At 46.3% G+C, this 16,625-nt stretch overlaps 2 protein-coding genes across 2 annotated transcripts; one reads left to right on the forward strand and one right to left on the reverse strand.

Annotated features, from left to right (window-relative positions):
- Positions 1–324: 324 nt before the first annotated feature.
- LOC135375392 (legumain-like) lies at positions 325–1,842 on the reverse strand. The gene has a single exon (XM_064608112.1). The coding sequence runs from the start codon at positions 1,797–1,799 to the stop codon at positions 456–458; it is 1,344 nt and encodes a 447-aa protein (XP_064464182.1). The 5' UTR covers positions 1,800–1,842; the 3' UTR covers positions 325–455.
- Positions 1,843–12,677: 10,835 nt separating this feature from the next.
- On the forward strand, positions 12,678–13,855 carry LOC135375380 (putative nuclease HARBI1). Its single transcript, XM_064608095.1, has 3 exons — positions 12,678–12,801; positions 13,170–13,542; positions 13,609–13,855. Exons 1-3 carry the CDS (start codon positions 12,678–12,680, stop codon positions 13,853–13,855), a joined length of 744 nt encoding a protein of 247 aa, XP_064464165.1.
- Positions 13,856–16,625: the final 2,770 nt, after the last annotated feature.

Raw genomic sequence — 16,625 nt, forward strand, 5'->3', positions numbered from 1 at the left:
AACGTGGACTAAAGCACAGTTTCTCCCTCAGCAGAAAGTATACAAACAGCTCCATAGACTTGCCTCGCGGTCCCGTTATCAGACCTGTAACGGTAGACAGTGTTGAGAATAAAAATCTCTCTCTCATTACCCGCCCATAGTGATGTAGTGAGGCTGCCCCGATCACAGGACGTTATTTAGCCGACTAATGAAGATAAGCCTGCCACGATCAGACGCAAGATGTGCATGACAGGATGCCAAAGAAAGCAACATTTGAAAAGCTTTCTTCTAGTTTTGTTTCCGTAGTAAGTGTCCTTAAGTAAAGTTAAACAGGTGTCACGAGAGTTTAATACCATGGGTATCATTAATACTTTTATTCAGACATCGTACAAACTACTAAGGAGGGGCTTTGGTTATAACTGAAGGAGTAAATGTTGCTCAAAACGTGATTACAATTTACGAGGTAAGCGAGTGTTTCAAAGTGCTCCGACTATTGGATCATGCGTGCATACAGCCTCTATAGCAGCACGAATGGAGGCCGGTGTATGGCCGAGGGCACAAAGATTGCTCAGGAGTCCAAGCTTGGCCAAAGCGTAAGGGTTGTCGGAGAGATCGAAGCAATGTGCGTCGAAGTGACGCACGGACGCCTTGTAACACAGGTGGTCGGCGTCACCGCGTAGCGGAAAACGGCTCTTGAGCACATGGCGCAGCCTGATGTTTTCCCCGAAGGTTGCTTCCTTCGCAAGCTCTTCTACCGTCATATCGACAAATGATCTCTTGGACAGGATGTCTTCAATCTGCTTCGCGATACTTTCACGCTCTTCCGGGGCTGCAGCTGCGAGCTTCTTTCTCAAAGTGACCAGGGCAACTTCTCGACTGTCAACTTCATCGAATGGAAATTTCGGGGCAACAATAGGTTCAGCCGATTTCTCTCCCTGAAATTCGCTCACTTTCGACTTGGCCAACTGCAAATCTCCGTACTCGCTCACGTGACTCTTTTTGGTTTCATTTTTCACGATACGAAACTGCTTCTCCAGGCTCTCTTTGTGTAGGTCTTCCTTGTCCGAATCCTCCATCCAGTTGATACTGTAGCAATCACCCAGGTAGACGCCTCGTTCCACGTCCCAGTAGCAGGCGTAGGATGACTCATGCGTATTAGCTGCAGTTGTTGCATACACGTTGATATCAGGCGAAAGGATGCCTTCAAACATAGACCCAGACTCGCAAGCTTCTACGTACAGGACTAACTTGGAGTACCTCTTCTGGCGATGAAGATCAAGAATGGTGTCATTCAGGTCCTTCGCGTGCAAATCGTCGTTTGGGAATGCAATAAGGCCTGGAGCGCCGTGGTCGGCGAAATAAACGAAGACATGGTCGTCGGGGCCGCTGTTGATCACTTTGTGACTTCCCTTGGTGTGCTTGACGAGATCGGCCCTTCCCTGTAGGACGTGTAAGAAATTCTGCGGCGTGACGTCGTCTCCTGTGTAGTCTTTGGGAACTCTAAGGTAGACGTTCGGTCCGTTGGGGGCATTGATGATGATACCAGGAGTAGGATTGTTCTCATGGTAGGCGATGTCGTCGTACATCATGACGACAATTTGCTCGTCAGGGATGCCGTGGTTGTGGAGAATATGGTACGCGTGACAGATGTCCGCTTGATGCCTATAATTGAGCCAGCCCTTAGAGCCAGCTACCAGAAGCGCCCATATCTTGCCTTTCTGTGGTCCAGCATCTCGCAGAGCTCCTTCTAGAGTAGCCTTACCACAGGCTACGGCAATCACGGCCTGGAAGGCCAACGTCAGCAGTGCAACTCTGGTCATTGCGGTATTGACTGGCGTCGGCTCGAGCTACAAACCGACGCGACATGAACTGGTGACCGCCGGCCACGCTCGCGTTTTATGGAACGGGAGAATGGAAGATAAGACTGTTAGTAGGGTGTCGGGGGAGGGAACGACTGTTTCTCGCTACCGGTAGGGAGGTTAAATGCGTCAGATACGTAAGGTGTTGGCACTCTACCTTTGACATAGAGATAGCTTTCATGCTCTTATCTTTGGATCACAGCTGTCGTTGCTTCTATAGGAAACAGATGAGTCGTATTACTTGAAGCTGGAGATCACTATAGTGAGTTGAAGACTGCAGCACTCGCATGGGGTTTTACATCAACTTGACCAGCTCACTTGCTTCTTTTCTGAGTGCTATATGTGCATCCACTTAGGAGTAGTTTTGCAACTAAGAAGGTGCTCCTGATCGTTAAACGAAACTGAAGCTTCCCTCTACAGAGTCTGTTTCTGAAGCTTGAATTTGTAACGAGGCATACGAGAACTCATCGTCCTTAGCACCAATCGTAACAAGGGTTAGGAATCCCAAGTAGTTTCTGCAATTCGGAGATTTGTGAATTTGTAAATGTCATTTCTGGGATCACGGATCATCAATTGTCCCCACGATGTCGTATGACACTGTATCCACAAGCGACGCGAGTGTCAAGAGGCAAAAGAAGACTACCACGAGAAACAAACAATCTCTGAATGTCGTACAAGCCTCCGACATCACTCTGTCCTTCGTGGCATTGGCCGGTTGAGCGCAAGAAATAATTTCAGTTCGCCAGTTGCCGTACTGCCGATCTCAGGTTCTTCCTTACGCAGGGCTGGCGTCTACGGGAGGCAGGAGGGGCAACCGCCCCATGAGCCTGCCTGAAGGTGCGCAAAAAAGATACCTTTCGAAAAGTAAGAATACGAGGAGGGGGGTGGGGGGCGAAGATTTCCTATTTCTCTCCCTGGAGGCGAAAAATAGACGCCAGTACTGGTGAGTATGAGGCGAGAATTGTCTCGAAATGTTTTAAGGAATCGTCTCTGCCTCACGTCTGAGACTTTACTGATTTCATTACGAACTCATCGTGGGATCGTTCTCATCACCGTTTTGTTCAATATGCAAACGGCCCTCGTCCTCAACTTGTCAATGTGGCACTATACAGGGTGTCTCTTCTGAGCTGCAACAAATTTCCCTAAAATGGGGAGCTGCGTTAAGGAGCTTTTGCTTTTGTCATTGGAGTACTCAACGGGGCTGTCTTCTCAATTAGGAGATTAATTACAAGAGATACTTTAAAAAAAACTTTTCAATTACTGATTTTAGGGAGCACATTGCAATTGCGATACTAAAGCCTGATCTTCACATGTCCCGCTCGAACCGCTGATGTATCGCCCTGGTATCGCCACCTGGCTGGCTCTAAAGAAGCGTGATTTTCAGCGACGTGACTTTATATGAATGGTAATGTATCTCCAACAATATGACATGTTTCGCCAGCGTAGTAGAAGAAGGACCGAAAATAGTATGACAGGACAAGGCTGTAGTTTTAACTATAAGCAAATGTTTCGAATAAGGGGCGTTCAAATAAATCTTAAAATAAATATTTCGATCCTCGCACGCGTGCAACCAACAGAACCACGACCACAACTGCAACACGTGACAATCTCACTCCCAACATAAACGAAGTATGATTCATTATCTCCAAGAAGCCATCTCGTGATATTTTTGCAGCACAATGGGATGCTTCATCGTCACGAACACATGGCTTCGGTAGTGAAGGGTCAACATGATAACTGTTTGTTCGCAGAAAGCTTTGAAATGGGGATCCGTTCTTGGGCGTCACTGAAGGTGGGGTCACTAGAGCGCAGTATGTCTTCCCTTATTATGAACAGAATTATATGAAACGCGTAACTGCCTTTAGAAAAAGAATGCGATAGATAGGGTACATTTGTGGATACATACAGGGTGTTTCACCTAAAGTGATAAAGAAATTTAACTGGCGACGTACTCGTCGGGCGATCGTGGGATTTTCGGCAATTTTTTTATCACGTTAGGTGAAACAACCTGTATAAATGGGCCACCTCGTGACCGCACCAGCAACCTCTCAAGGTTAATTGTTTCTAGATAGTGTTTTCAATCTGATAGATAGAAGTTCAGCGACACAAGAAGATTATACATTCAGGAAATGTTAAATACGTGACTTCAGAGATATAAAAATGTAAGTACACGTTTCGGCGGCGCCTTCCACAGGGTTAATGAGTCACGACTCACCTTAGAATCCGTGCTGGTGACATCATGGTCGGGTTTCCATGAGCCATTTGGTGATTGTTATGCTGTCAAGTTCTGAAAGACCCTGAATATGTATCATTCAGGTGTTGTCACAGTCCTTGGAATTCTCTGGGTCGGGTCAAGGAGTCTTTCACGGTTGGAAAATTGAAAATAGAAAAAGGATTGAAGAGTTTAAATTCCACACCGCCGTCTTCCTGTATCACACAGTAGAGTTAAATGATAATATGATAAAAGTATAGTAAAAGTATGATAAAATAGGATTCGCACCGTACCCGTTTAGGAGTTGCGGAGCATCTCTGAAAAAAAAAACAAAAAAAAAACGCAACTTTCGGGAAATATAATTCGGCTGTGCAGGGGGTTGGCCTCTCACTCGGTGTATTCCTGTGTGCCGGAGCACAACCATCGGAGCGGGCATATTCTATTTATTGTGTCAGTCCATGTCAACCAACAGGCTCGCGATATCTTTGTACTAATTGATTATGAGGCCAAAATGGTATACAGTATCCCGCAAGGAAATTCAAGTTTTGCGGGAGTGACTTTTCAAAGCTTATGATGGCACATGATATGAATTGATTTTTCTATCTTTCGTGATGTTACATTTAAGAACAGAAGGATGTGCAACGCACTTCATGGAAGTACCAGTCAATAATGACTTTATTTGATCCGTCCCTCAAGCCTTACAAAGCATGTGCCGTCATGCCCACCTGGCAGTTATCAATCAACATAGCAAACGTTTCATATTTACCATCTATGTACTGATAAAGAAGGCACAGCTTGAGAAGGCACTTCAGAAGCTAGAGAACAGCTCATCTCCTTCACGAGGAGTGATTAGTGTGAATAGTACATAGATAAGGTTATCCTGTACCACGTGCTCGCCTAGATTAAGTTTATTGTTGACGAGTCTACACCCAGGCAGCACAATATCCCTAGCAGCACAATGTACTGAAAGTCGAGTGCAATAGGGGTGGACGGTACGTGTCTTATCAGTGTTCCTTAGTTTCACGAGTCTGTTCAAGGCCTTCCACCTACCCGTCCACCCCTATTGCAGTCGACTTTCAGTACATTGTGCTGCTTGGGGTATATCGAGTGCAATTGGTGAAGACGGGTAGGTGGAAGGCCTTGAACACACTCGTGAATGGAAAGAACATTGATCACACCGTTCACCTCTACCCAAGCAGCAAAATGCACTGAAAGTCGAGTGCAATAGGGGTGGACGGGTAGAAGAAAGACCTTGAACAGATTCATGAAACTACAGAACATTGATAAGACGCATACCGTCCACCCCTAATGCACTCGACTTCCAGTACATTGTGCTGCTTGGGTATAGGCCTGCTGCACTATACCAGGCGGCGCTGCGATTTTCCGACACATGCGCCACGGGCGCCCAGACACGAATAACTTCCTAGTTCTCGGGCGGTCGCCGTGCTGGGCCTGATGGGATTTCTCCGTGTAGGACCTTTCTGCCATTTTTACTGATGTGCAGTACTGTGCAAAATAAATCGTATGTTAGTCAACACACATTTGTTTGATGATGTGAAACGTAAGTTATGTAGAACACGAGAGCAATTATGTTTCCTATTCGCACGTGAGATTAAAGCTACAGGTGTTTTTCCGTTCAGGAGAACGTACACTTTTACGCACTGAATCGCACGTTGTACATGATTGCGAACTTGAGCAATGTAGTCATTATCTTGTATCTGTTACTCTGCGCACAAGACATGAAATTGGAGGCATCGCAGAATTGGATCTTTGTTCTCACTACGACCTTGAATTCCAGAAAGCCCTTTATCAATCAGTACGAGGTACTTTGTTGAAATCATCTTAATAATCTGCTGTGCTTTTTGTCTGTTCAAAAACTCACAACGTATGTGTCATTGTAAAACGTGAAAACCCGTTTCCGTCTCTATGATTCCAAAGCTAGAATCACGTTCTTTCACATATTTGTTGCCGAACTTATACCCTAGTCAGACAGCATTTCAAATGTCAATTGGGAGAAATGGCCTTCGGCCTCTCAAATGACCTTTGTTCGGGGGCGCCTGCCAGACAGGCGGGAAAGGAGTGCTCCTCAACTGACTGCCCTCACCGGCTCCCTTTTTCGATTTCGTTTTCCCTGTCTGCTGTGGAAATTTGAAATTGGTCTGTGCGCCACAAATCAAGATGCAGAAGCCATATGCACTTCTCTAAATAGGATCTAAATACGTTTATACAGTTTCACTCCATTATCCGCATTTTATAGGTTTTCCTACATTCAGCTGCGAAGGTAGCGAGGGTACAACGGCATAACACTGTTGTCGAGATTGCTCCTTTCTGCTCCTCAAATGTCGTTGGGGGCCTCCTTTCGCGTTGATGGTCATTTCTTAGAAAGGTCCTTCGAGCTGCCGTCTGACACGGCTGTCAGAGGTCATTTTTTGCAAATGACAATTCCCCGAAGTCCTTCGAGCATGCCGTCTGACTGGGGTATTAATCACACCTGCTGTGTGCCAAATGACACATGAAAAGTTTTGTCTGAGTCCTAGATAAAGGTAGCTGGATTCATTCCATTCAGAATCTTGTAAATCGCACATCGAAGGGCACTAATCCAACGGTGGCTGCGACACCTTTCGCATGGTTTGTTTGTAAGGCTGTAGAGACATGTTTACTTTCTGAATTTATGTAGCTGTGGCTACAACCTAACAAGAATAACAACTAAATTTTAATATTGCGTTGTTTTCGCTCCGTGCGCTTCTTCCCATTGCCAGGAAAATTGCGCAAAAATAAACACATGAGAGGCCGCTGTACTAGGGAATAGTTTGTATGTCTATCACTAGCTTGCTCTGTGAAAAACTCCAGCGCAACAGGCCTATTGCACTCGACTTTCAGTACATTGTGCTGCTTGGTTATGCACCTCAATGTCCAGTAGGTAGCCGAGGCTTACTCCCTTCTGTTCAAAACTGGACATGATTTGATGGGGGTTTTGAAAATCAAACTTCTCTAAAGTATACAAGTAACTACCTCATATGCAGCTTTCATTCAAAGCAACAGTTGTTATTACTCGTTTCCCAGAGATCCCGGCGGCTTCTGCATCAGGTAGTCACACATACTCTGTGTGATTTTCAGCTGTCGTTGCTATTCGGATCGGTCAGAATTTCTTAGACTTTCCGTGATTAATATTATAGCTGAATTGTTCAGCATTTAAGTATGAAAGTTAAAAGAAACTTTGATCAACTGAACATGTAGTTACGCGCCTAATATTCATGCTGGCAGATTACAACTCCACAGCGCTCAACTGGAGCCATGTTCTTTTGGCCTCTATAGTGGCCACATCTGCCAAGCAACCAGAGAAAAAAATATAGAAATAACGAGAATTAAAACTGCAGATTAAAAGCAAATGTGCCAGAAATAGCAGAGTAAAAAAATCAAAGCAGGGGAGTGAGGGAAATATTTCTCCCATGTGTACTTAAAATGTCCTAAATTGGTCCCTGAGGATGAGCGAGGGACAGCCTCGGGGACTTCATCTCATATGAGTGACAGTAATATGATACTCTGAAGATCAGATTTTGAAGGTCCCCATCTGGCCACCTTAGGACAGACCTGGGACGACAGTGTGTTCTTGGGGGATGTTAGACAAGAGGGGGCTGTGGTACACTTTCCTGCAGGACAGTAAACGGGATACAATGCAGTGCGGACAAAGAGGGAACGATCTACGAGGAAGCCACGAATCCATGGTAGCGGGAACAACCATCGCCATTTTCCATTCGACAGGGACTCGCCGCTGCTATTGTCATTGAAGAGGCATAAGAGATGCTGCCGCCTCACCTGCGTAAGATGCCGAAGAGCCTAGTACGGATCTGGTCCGGCCCAGGGGAGGTACGTTGATACCTAGATATATTTGACCATTCATTTTTCATCTTCATGTGCCAGTTTTAATCTTCCTTCTGTCTAATTTGCGTTTCGTTTCACTGCCGTTCAACCGCATGGAGACAGCGATGAGATGCAGATTGCTGTCTCCATCACGCAAAATAACAAAGCACACGAAGCTTGTTGTCCATTTTATTGAACAGAAGTACTTTACAATCCGGTGAAGTTACTCAAATATATGTGTGCTATTGTAGCAACTTACGTAGACGACAGAAACCGTCGCCCTTTTGAAAAGCGGGGCTGGATATATGGCTTCCGTAGACCAAATTGCGAGCATATTGCACTGCAGAGTTTCATGATACAGTAAAATTTAGCCCTTGCTCCTATGGTTTGACGCGAGTGACAAGAGGCAAAAGAAGACTACCACGAGAAACAAACAATCTCTGAATGTCGTACAAGCCTCCAACATCACTCTGTCCTTCGTGGCATTGGCCGGTTGAGCGCAAGAAATAATTTCAGTTCGCCAGTTGCCGTACTGCCGATCTCAGGTTCTTCCTTATGCAGGGCTGGCGTCTACGGGAGGCAGGAGGGGCAACCGCCCCATGAGCCTTCCTGAAGGGGCGCAAAAAAGATACCTTTCGGGAAGTAAGAATACGAGGAGGGGGGGGGGGCGCAGATTTCCCATTTTTCCCATCCCTGATTTTAGGGAGCACATTGCAATTGCGATACTAAAGCCTGATCTTCACATGTCCCGCTCGAACCGCTGATGTATCGCCCTGGTATCGCCACCTGGCTGGCTCTAAAGAAGCGTGATTTTCAGCGACGTGACTTTATATGGATGCTAATGTATCTCCAACAATATGACATGTTTCGCCAGTGCATTAGAAGGAGGACCGAAAATAGTATGACAGGACAACGCTGTAATTTCAACTATAAGCAAATGTTTCGAATAAGGGGCGTTCAAATAAATCTTAAAATAAATATTTCGATCCTCGCACGCGTGCAACCAACAGAACCACAACCACGACTGCAACACGTGACAATCTCACTCCCAACATCAACGGAGTATGATTCATTATCTCCAAGAAGCCATCTCGTGATATTTTTACAGCACAATGGGATGCTTCATCGTCACGAACACATGGCTTCGGTAGTGAAGGGTCAACATGATAACTGTTTGTTAGCAGAAAGCTTTGAAATGGGGATCCGTTCTTGGGCGTCACTGAAGATGGCGTCACTGGAGCGCAGTATGTCTTCCCTTACTATAAACAGAATTATATGAAACGCGTAACTGCCTTTAGAAAAAGAATGCGATAAATGGGGTACATTTGTGGATATATACAGGGTGTTTCACATAAAGTGATAAAAAAAATTAACTGGCGACGTACTCGTCGGAGGATCGTGAGATTTTCGGCAATTTTTTTTATCATGCTAGGTGAAACAACCTGTATAAATGGGAAACCTCTTTCTGGTTGTGGTTGTGTTTCTGGGAATTGTTTCTAGATAGTGTTTTCAATCTGATAGATAGAAGTTCGGCTACAGTTACAAGTTAATTTTTTTGTAACTAGTTACTTGTAACTACGTTACTTCCGACAACAACAACAGCAACATAGATGAACGGATGATGATGATGATGATGATGTGGGATGTTTCCCTTCGTTGAGTGCAGGACCCTACCCCATTCCAAAAAGGTTCACATGAAAGTATGACGAGGGAAGGAAATCCCTACAGTTTGTGAAGGAGGCCGGTGGCAGTCAGAAAGGAAAGAAGAGCGCCAAGTGCACGGCCACTGATGTCCAGGGTTACTCCATGGGCCAAGAACTTTGCAGATGTTGAATGGCCTCTGATCCAGCATTTCAAGTTGACATTTAAAGGCCCGTCGCTCGCGTACGTACTGGCTGCAGTCTTCCAGAATGTGTCGGATTGTTGCCGGGAAACCACAAGTTGTACACAGCGCCGTGTTGCTGTGGCCCAGCCTATACCGGAGTGCAGGGGTGAATGCGACGCTAAGTCGTAAACGACGCACGAGAGACGTAAAGGGGCGAGGGAAACCGCCTTGCATTTCAAATAAAAGCGTTGGGTCAACAGCATACAGAAGCGACCACCGGGTGATGTCATGACACCATTTCTGATGGGCCCAAGGCGACGTCAACGCGGCCAAGAGGGAGCGCCTGTACCCATTCGAAAGTATGATGAGGACTGCTGACCGGCGATGGTGAGCCGCAGCAGCTGCACGATCCGCTACTTCATTGCCTCTTATTCCAATGTGGCTAGGGACCTATTGGAGGGTGAACCGGTGGCCCCTGTCTTCTAAAACCTTGAGCGTCGTCAGGATGTTCACTACCACCGGAGCCAAGGAGCCACTGACGCCCATGTTGTCTATGCACTGCAGCGCTGCCCGCGAATCTGTGTAAACCACCCAGAGGCGGGGGTGGTAATCCAAAATAGACTTTAGGAATAGCAGGATGGCATACAACTCAACAGAAAAAGTAGGGCCGGTTGGTAGAACTCCATTTCTTACCTGTCCTATTCTGTTCTAACCGAGTGTCCCTATTTTTCTGTATATCATCTGTATAGCAAGGGAAACAGGTATGTGCCGCGGACTCATAGCTATTAAGCATGGATATACAGACTAAGCAATTGAGTGATGACATCGAAGATGTCACGTTTATATCCAAAGTTATTATTAAATGAAATGGAAGATATGGACAATTTGGCGTCTGCGAGTGCTGTGGCGATGCGAGTGGTAGCGTCTGCGAGTGGCGATGATTTGATCAAACGCCACTTCGTTGGACCAGAGATTTTGGTGCAGAACTAAATACATTCAGAATCGAAGGCGTGTATATTCCCAAATCCCAGCAGTGGGTAGGAATACAGAAGGTCACCGACACACGAGGTGGTGAAGAAGTAGAGAACACTGAGTGAATTTTATTTTAGTGTATTTACAATACTGTTTACCCATACTTATAGGTATAGTCGCAGGTGGATAGGTCACACGGCAAATTACAACAACACAAGAACCCCTGTCAGATTTTGCCTTCCGCAGGTAGGAAAATTTGATTGGCTGAAGTGTGGGAAAGGAAAATGAGTGACTAAACCAAAATATCATGAAAATGAGCATTTTTCTGGGGGTTCATTTTGAAACGTGTTCGGTGGTGTGTTATCGCATCTCTGAATGACAATACACGTCTGCCCCCCCCCCCCCCCCGCCTGGAAAGGAAACATTTCCGTGACGTGATCTAGCGGGTGAAAGTATTTCTACCGAGGTGACATTCGTCCCTTACAACTACAAATGTAGGATGCATCGGATGCACCGTACGGATCTTGTTGTATTGTTTTTGGTTTTTTTTATTGCGTGTTAGCGCTGCGAAGAAACTGCGGCTATGAGCGCCGCACAGGCGTTGACGTTGACGTTATGCGTGGAAAATGTAAGGTGCTCCAAAAATAAATTGCCTAGCAATCAGCGAGTTTAGATCAGCTTGAAACGAAACAACAATAACGCGTTTGATGGTGCGACCCGTTCCTCCAGTTGCAGCCTATACCTTTCAACATGGTCTCCAATGTTTATTGTAGATTTCCAATAAGCATTTGTATGGATTCATGGCATGAAGACTGGCATGGGATTGAGTATAGCCTGTATAGGGAAGTAGAAACTGGAACAGAGTAGAATATCGCCTGCGGCGATTAGACACCCCAACTTCAAAAATAAAGTTGTTCATTAGCAGATTTGGAGATAACGCTAAACAAGTGTTACGAGCCCTCGAGTACATTATTTATTTCTCGCTTAAGATCAAGCAATGCTTAGATCAGGGTAATCAGGGCTCTCACACACGCGGGCCGCATGTGCATGGCTTGCAGTCATGCACATTTCAGCAGCCAGCTATTCTGTGCCCCGAGGTCTCTTGACCACTAAATAGAATAAAACTGCCCCCCCCCCCCAACAATGAAGAATTCGAAATGAATGGAATGACCAGGTTTTCAGGGATTGTTTTTGCCCTTGTTCGATGTAGTGCTGCTCCCGTCGACGTTACGAAGTACATTCCATAGGTCGGCATTTTCCTAAGAATTCATTCAACATCACATCTTGGCCAGTTTTCTGCAAAGCCAATCACATCACATCACCGTCATAAACCATCACATCACGAGCCCGTAACTCAATTTCAACTTCAGAATTCATCACTTCATAACCCATCATTCAACTTCAACTTCAGAATTCATCACATCATAACCCATCATTCAACTTCAACTTCAGAACCCATCACATCACATCACATCATTCAACTTCAGAACCCATCATCGATTTCAACTTCAGAAACCATCACCGACTTCAGAGCCCATCATCAGAATTCAACTTCAGATCCCATCGCGGTTTTGAAGTTGAATTCCTATGATGGGTTCTGAAGTCGGTGATGGATCTTGAAGTTGAAGTTTGTGATGGGGCTTTGAAGTTGAATTCCTATGATGGGTTCTGCAGTCGGTGATGTATTTTGCAGTTGAAGTTTGTGATGGGATTTTGAAGTTGAACTCCAACAAAGGCCTACGTGGGGTGCGTCCGGCTGCAGGATTACGACGCTAGCGTCCTGGGCCCGCTTGCACGAAACAAACTTAGTGTAATACTTAACGAGTTCCCCACTTAGTGTAGTAGCCGTAAGTGGCTTGCACGAAACTTCTACAACACTAAAGTGGTGGCGCTCGCTCCGCGCAATTTAGGACGCTGGCCAAGGGTCCTAGGAGCACCCTAAACTACCGCACTAAAGCTTAGGACTAACATGTCGGCCGCCATGAACCGGGCAGCGAGGGTTCGTCGTCGGCACCAACTGTATCTCGCATTGTCCCTGTCACGACAGAGAGTGTACCGGGACCGAGAGAACCCGCTGGAGTACCTGGAGGACGGTGAACTGCAAAGACGGTTTCGATTTACGCCTGGGGGGGATATTCTTTATCACCTCTCTCGTCGCTCACGAGCCCTCGACCCGTCGAAGTCAGTCGCTTCCGTCGTCGCTACAGGTACTCCTCACGCTGCAGTATCTCGCAACCGGGAACTTTCTAATCACGGCAGGTGACATTGTGAGTGTGCACGAGTCGACGGCGTGCCGCGTTCTGCTCAGGATCGTCGCTGCACTTTGCAGGCGCGTGAACAGCTTCATCCGGTGAGTATACGTCTATGCTCTTTTTTGACCCTTATTTCTGTTGCGATCTACAATATTTATTCAGATGGCCAACGGCTGAGGAAGTAAGAGCAGCGCAGCAGGACTTTTAAGAGTTGGCTGGATTTCCTAGGGTCGTGGGAGCTGTAGACGGCACGCACGTCCGCATCCAGGCACCGTCGGAACACGAGGGATCCTACGTCAACCGCAAGAACTACCATTCGATCAATGTTCAACTGATCGTAGCGACTGACTGTAGGATCTTGGATGTGGTCGCCAACTGGCCAGGAAGCACCCATGACTCCCGGATTCTGCGCGACAGCAACATAGGCAGGGAGTTTGAACGTGGGGTCCACACTGGACTTCTTCTGGGGGACAGTGGTTACCCATGCAAACGCTGGCTCATGACTCCGTTCCTCCAGCCACGAGACAGGCCGCAAGCGAATTACAACACTTCGCATTCGACAACGCGGGCTGTCGTTGAACGGTAAGCTCATTGACCCTGTACCTTTTGAAACATTTCATTGTACAACATGGTTGATATGTACTGCAGGACGATTGGCCAGCTGAAGCGGCGGTTTCACTGCCTTCACTCTGAACTGCGTGTTGCAACCCGGCACTGCTGCCCCATCATCACGGCGTGCTGCGTGTTGCATAACATCGCCAAGCAGTTCGGCAGCGAAGTGAGGGAGTCCCCCAGAGATTCCGACGACGACGACCCTGTAATGGTGCCTCGTTACGAGGGGCAGCAAGATGGCTTCCTTTACAGGAATGCAATCGTGCGGCAGCACTTTACATGAGTGTAAGTTCACTACTCAACACATGAGAACCATCAGCTGAACAATATTTATATGCAAATATATACATTATATACAAATTATTCACCGGTAATTACATGAGATTTGTCACAACATTTATGCAAGTATGTATAATATAGAACTACAGGGTGTCTAAAAACTTGGAAAAGGGTGATTACAAGGGAAATTGGATGCTAGATGGAAAAATCAAGAGATGGTGAGTGAATTTGCTACAAAGCAGCTGAAGTCAGGGAAAATAGCACACAAGTGCAGCAAATTTCGAGACCACGTGGCTGAACAGCCACACCACCACAGTGTAACCCGAGTGGCACTTCGACAATACGACAACCTCAGAGGTAGAAAAGTAGGGCACTCTCAATGTTACTCAGTCAATTATGTTTTATGAAGGATCTGCATGAAAACGTTACGGCAAGCAGCAAGTTCCCTTTTCTTTGGTCAGGGACTTTGCTTGAAATAGTAAGTGAAAACATGGAAAAGTCAGGGGACTGAAAGACTGCAGTTTTGTAGGCACCCTCAATAAATGTTGTGATATACATACAATATATACAACTGTAAAAAGAAAAGAAAGTTAAAAACAGATAAGAGGAGATACAGAGGAGGCACACAATTAATTAAAGTTGCGTCTTGAGTTTTTCAATCTCAAGGCGCAACTTTGTTAGTCGCAGCCTCTGTATATCCTCTTCCATGGAGAGGACCCTTTTTCGTACAATTTCATTTTGAAATCGACATTCCTGGAACTCTAGTTCCTTTAAAGCAATCTTTCGCTTGATTTCAAGTAGTTGCTGTTCACACCTCGCGGTCTCCGTGTCCGCTTGCAGGAGCCCAGCATAAGTTTCTGTTACACTTTCTGCAGTGCCACCCCTTGTTGCCCGCCGTTGCCGTCTCCGCCGCTGTTCCGGCTGTTGCTGGTCGCCCTCCTCACTGCCAGTGAACTCCGGAGAGGGGAAGATTCCTGCACCCTGCACCTGGCAGGACACGACGACCTGGCCACCCTGATCCAACACGTCGAATGGAACGACATCCTGGACCAGGGCGTCGCTCCTGTCATCCTCTGATGTGGAGGGCAAGCTGGCCATTATATCTTCAATCACAGCAGCACTGTTTGTGAAAGAACCCTTTGTTAATAGAAAATTAATTTGGACACTTGCATAATGTACTAGTAAGCATATGTGTGTATACGTATATATATATATATATATATATATATATAAAGAGGGAAAAGCCATTAAAAGATAACTAAATGACGCTAGACGTGTTTGAAATTCAAACTTACAGATTAAGATGGCTTCTATGGCTGCACGTAGAGAAACAGGTACTCATGGAACGATGCGACAGCACCAGAGGACACGTGTTTCGCCGTGTTTGCGGCTCGTCAGCCCTGGGTAGCTGCGCATCGTTCGTGATTGGCAAACCAGGGGTCACTCAGCGAGCGAGTGACCCTTGGCTTGCCAATCACGAACGATGCGCAGCTACCCAGGGCTGACGAGCCGCAAACACGGCGAAACACGTGTCCTCTGGTGCTGTCGCATCGTTCCATGAGTATCTATATATACAGGGTTCACCAAGATAAACTTCGGGGTTTGTAACGAAGATAAACCAAATAAGAACAGTGTCGGGAAGCTAAAGTAGATGTTAGAGGACGTATTATGCCCCAAAAGTTTATGTCGATACTACCATTTGGTCCGTTCCTCTGCGGATAAATCGTGAAAATTAGAAAACCGCCGCTGCCTAGTCGGCTATACTTGTGTTTCAGCTCCTTTCCGGCAGATGACGAAACGGTCGGACGCGGCATTGCAGACGACATCGAAATCTGAACAAGTGGAACTGAATGCAGAATCGTACTCTGCAACGCCGCGTTCGACCGTTTCGCCATCTGGCGGAAAGAAGCTGAAACACAGGTATAGCCGTTTAGGCAGCAGCGATTTTTTAATTTTCACGATTTATCCGCAGAGAAACAGACCAAGCGGCATTACCGACATAAAATTTTGGGGCATAATACGTCTTCTAACATCTACTTTGGCTTTCCGACACTGTTCTAATTTGTTTTATCTTCGTTACAAACCCCGAAGTTTATCTTGGCGAACCCTGTAGATATATATATATATATATATATATATATATATAGATACTCATTGAACGATGCGACAGCACCAGAGGACACGTGTTTCGCCGTGTTTGCGGCTCGTCGGCCCTGGGTAGCTGCGCATCGTTCGGGATTGGCAACAAACACGTCTAGCATCATTTACCTATTTTTTTAATGGCTTTTCCCCCCTCTTTATAATTCACTGGCTTGCACTGTGGCATTGAGGAGTGCTCGGTCACCCTCCCAGGTGTATATCGCTCGCTGAGTGACCCCTGGTTTGCCAATCCCGAACGATGCGCAGCTACCCAGGGCCGACGAGCCGCAAACACGGCGAAACACGTGTCCTCTGGTGCTGTCGCATCGTTCAATGAGTATCTGTTTCTCTACGTGCAGCCATAGAAGCCATCTTAACTGTAAGTTTGAATTTCAAACACGTCTAGCATCATTTACCAATTTTTTTAATGGCTTTTCCCCCTTCTTTATAATTCACTGGCTTGCACTGTGGCATTGAGGAGTGCTCGGTCACCCTCCCAGGTGTATATCGCTCGCTGAGTGACCCCTGGTTTGCCAATCCCGAACGATGCGCAGCTACCCAGGGCCGACGAGCCGCAAACACGGCGAAACACGTGTCCTCTGGTGGTGTCGCATCGTTCAATGAGTATCTGTTTC

This window comes from Ornithodoros turicata, unplaced genomic scaffold, assembly GCF_037126465.1.
Source record: "Ornithodoros turicata isolate Travis unplaced genomic scaffold, ASM3712646v1 ctg00000858.1, whole genome shotgun sequence".
NCBI classification, from domain to species: domain Eukaryota; kingdom Metazoa; phylum Arthropoda; class Arachnida; order Ixodida; family Argasidae; genus Ornithodoros; species Ornithodoros turicata.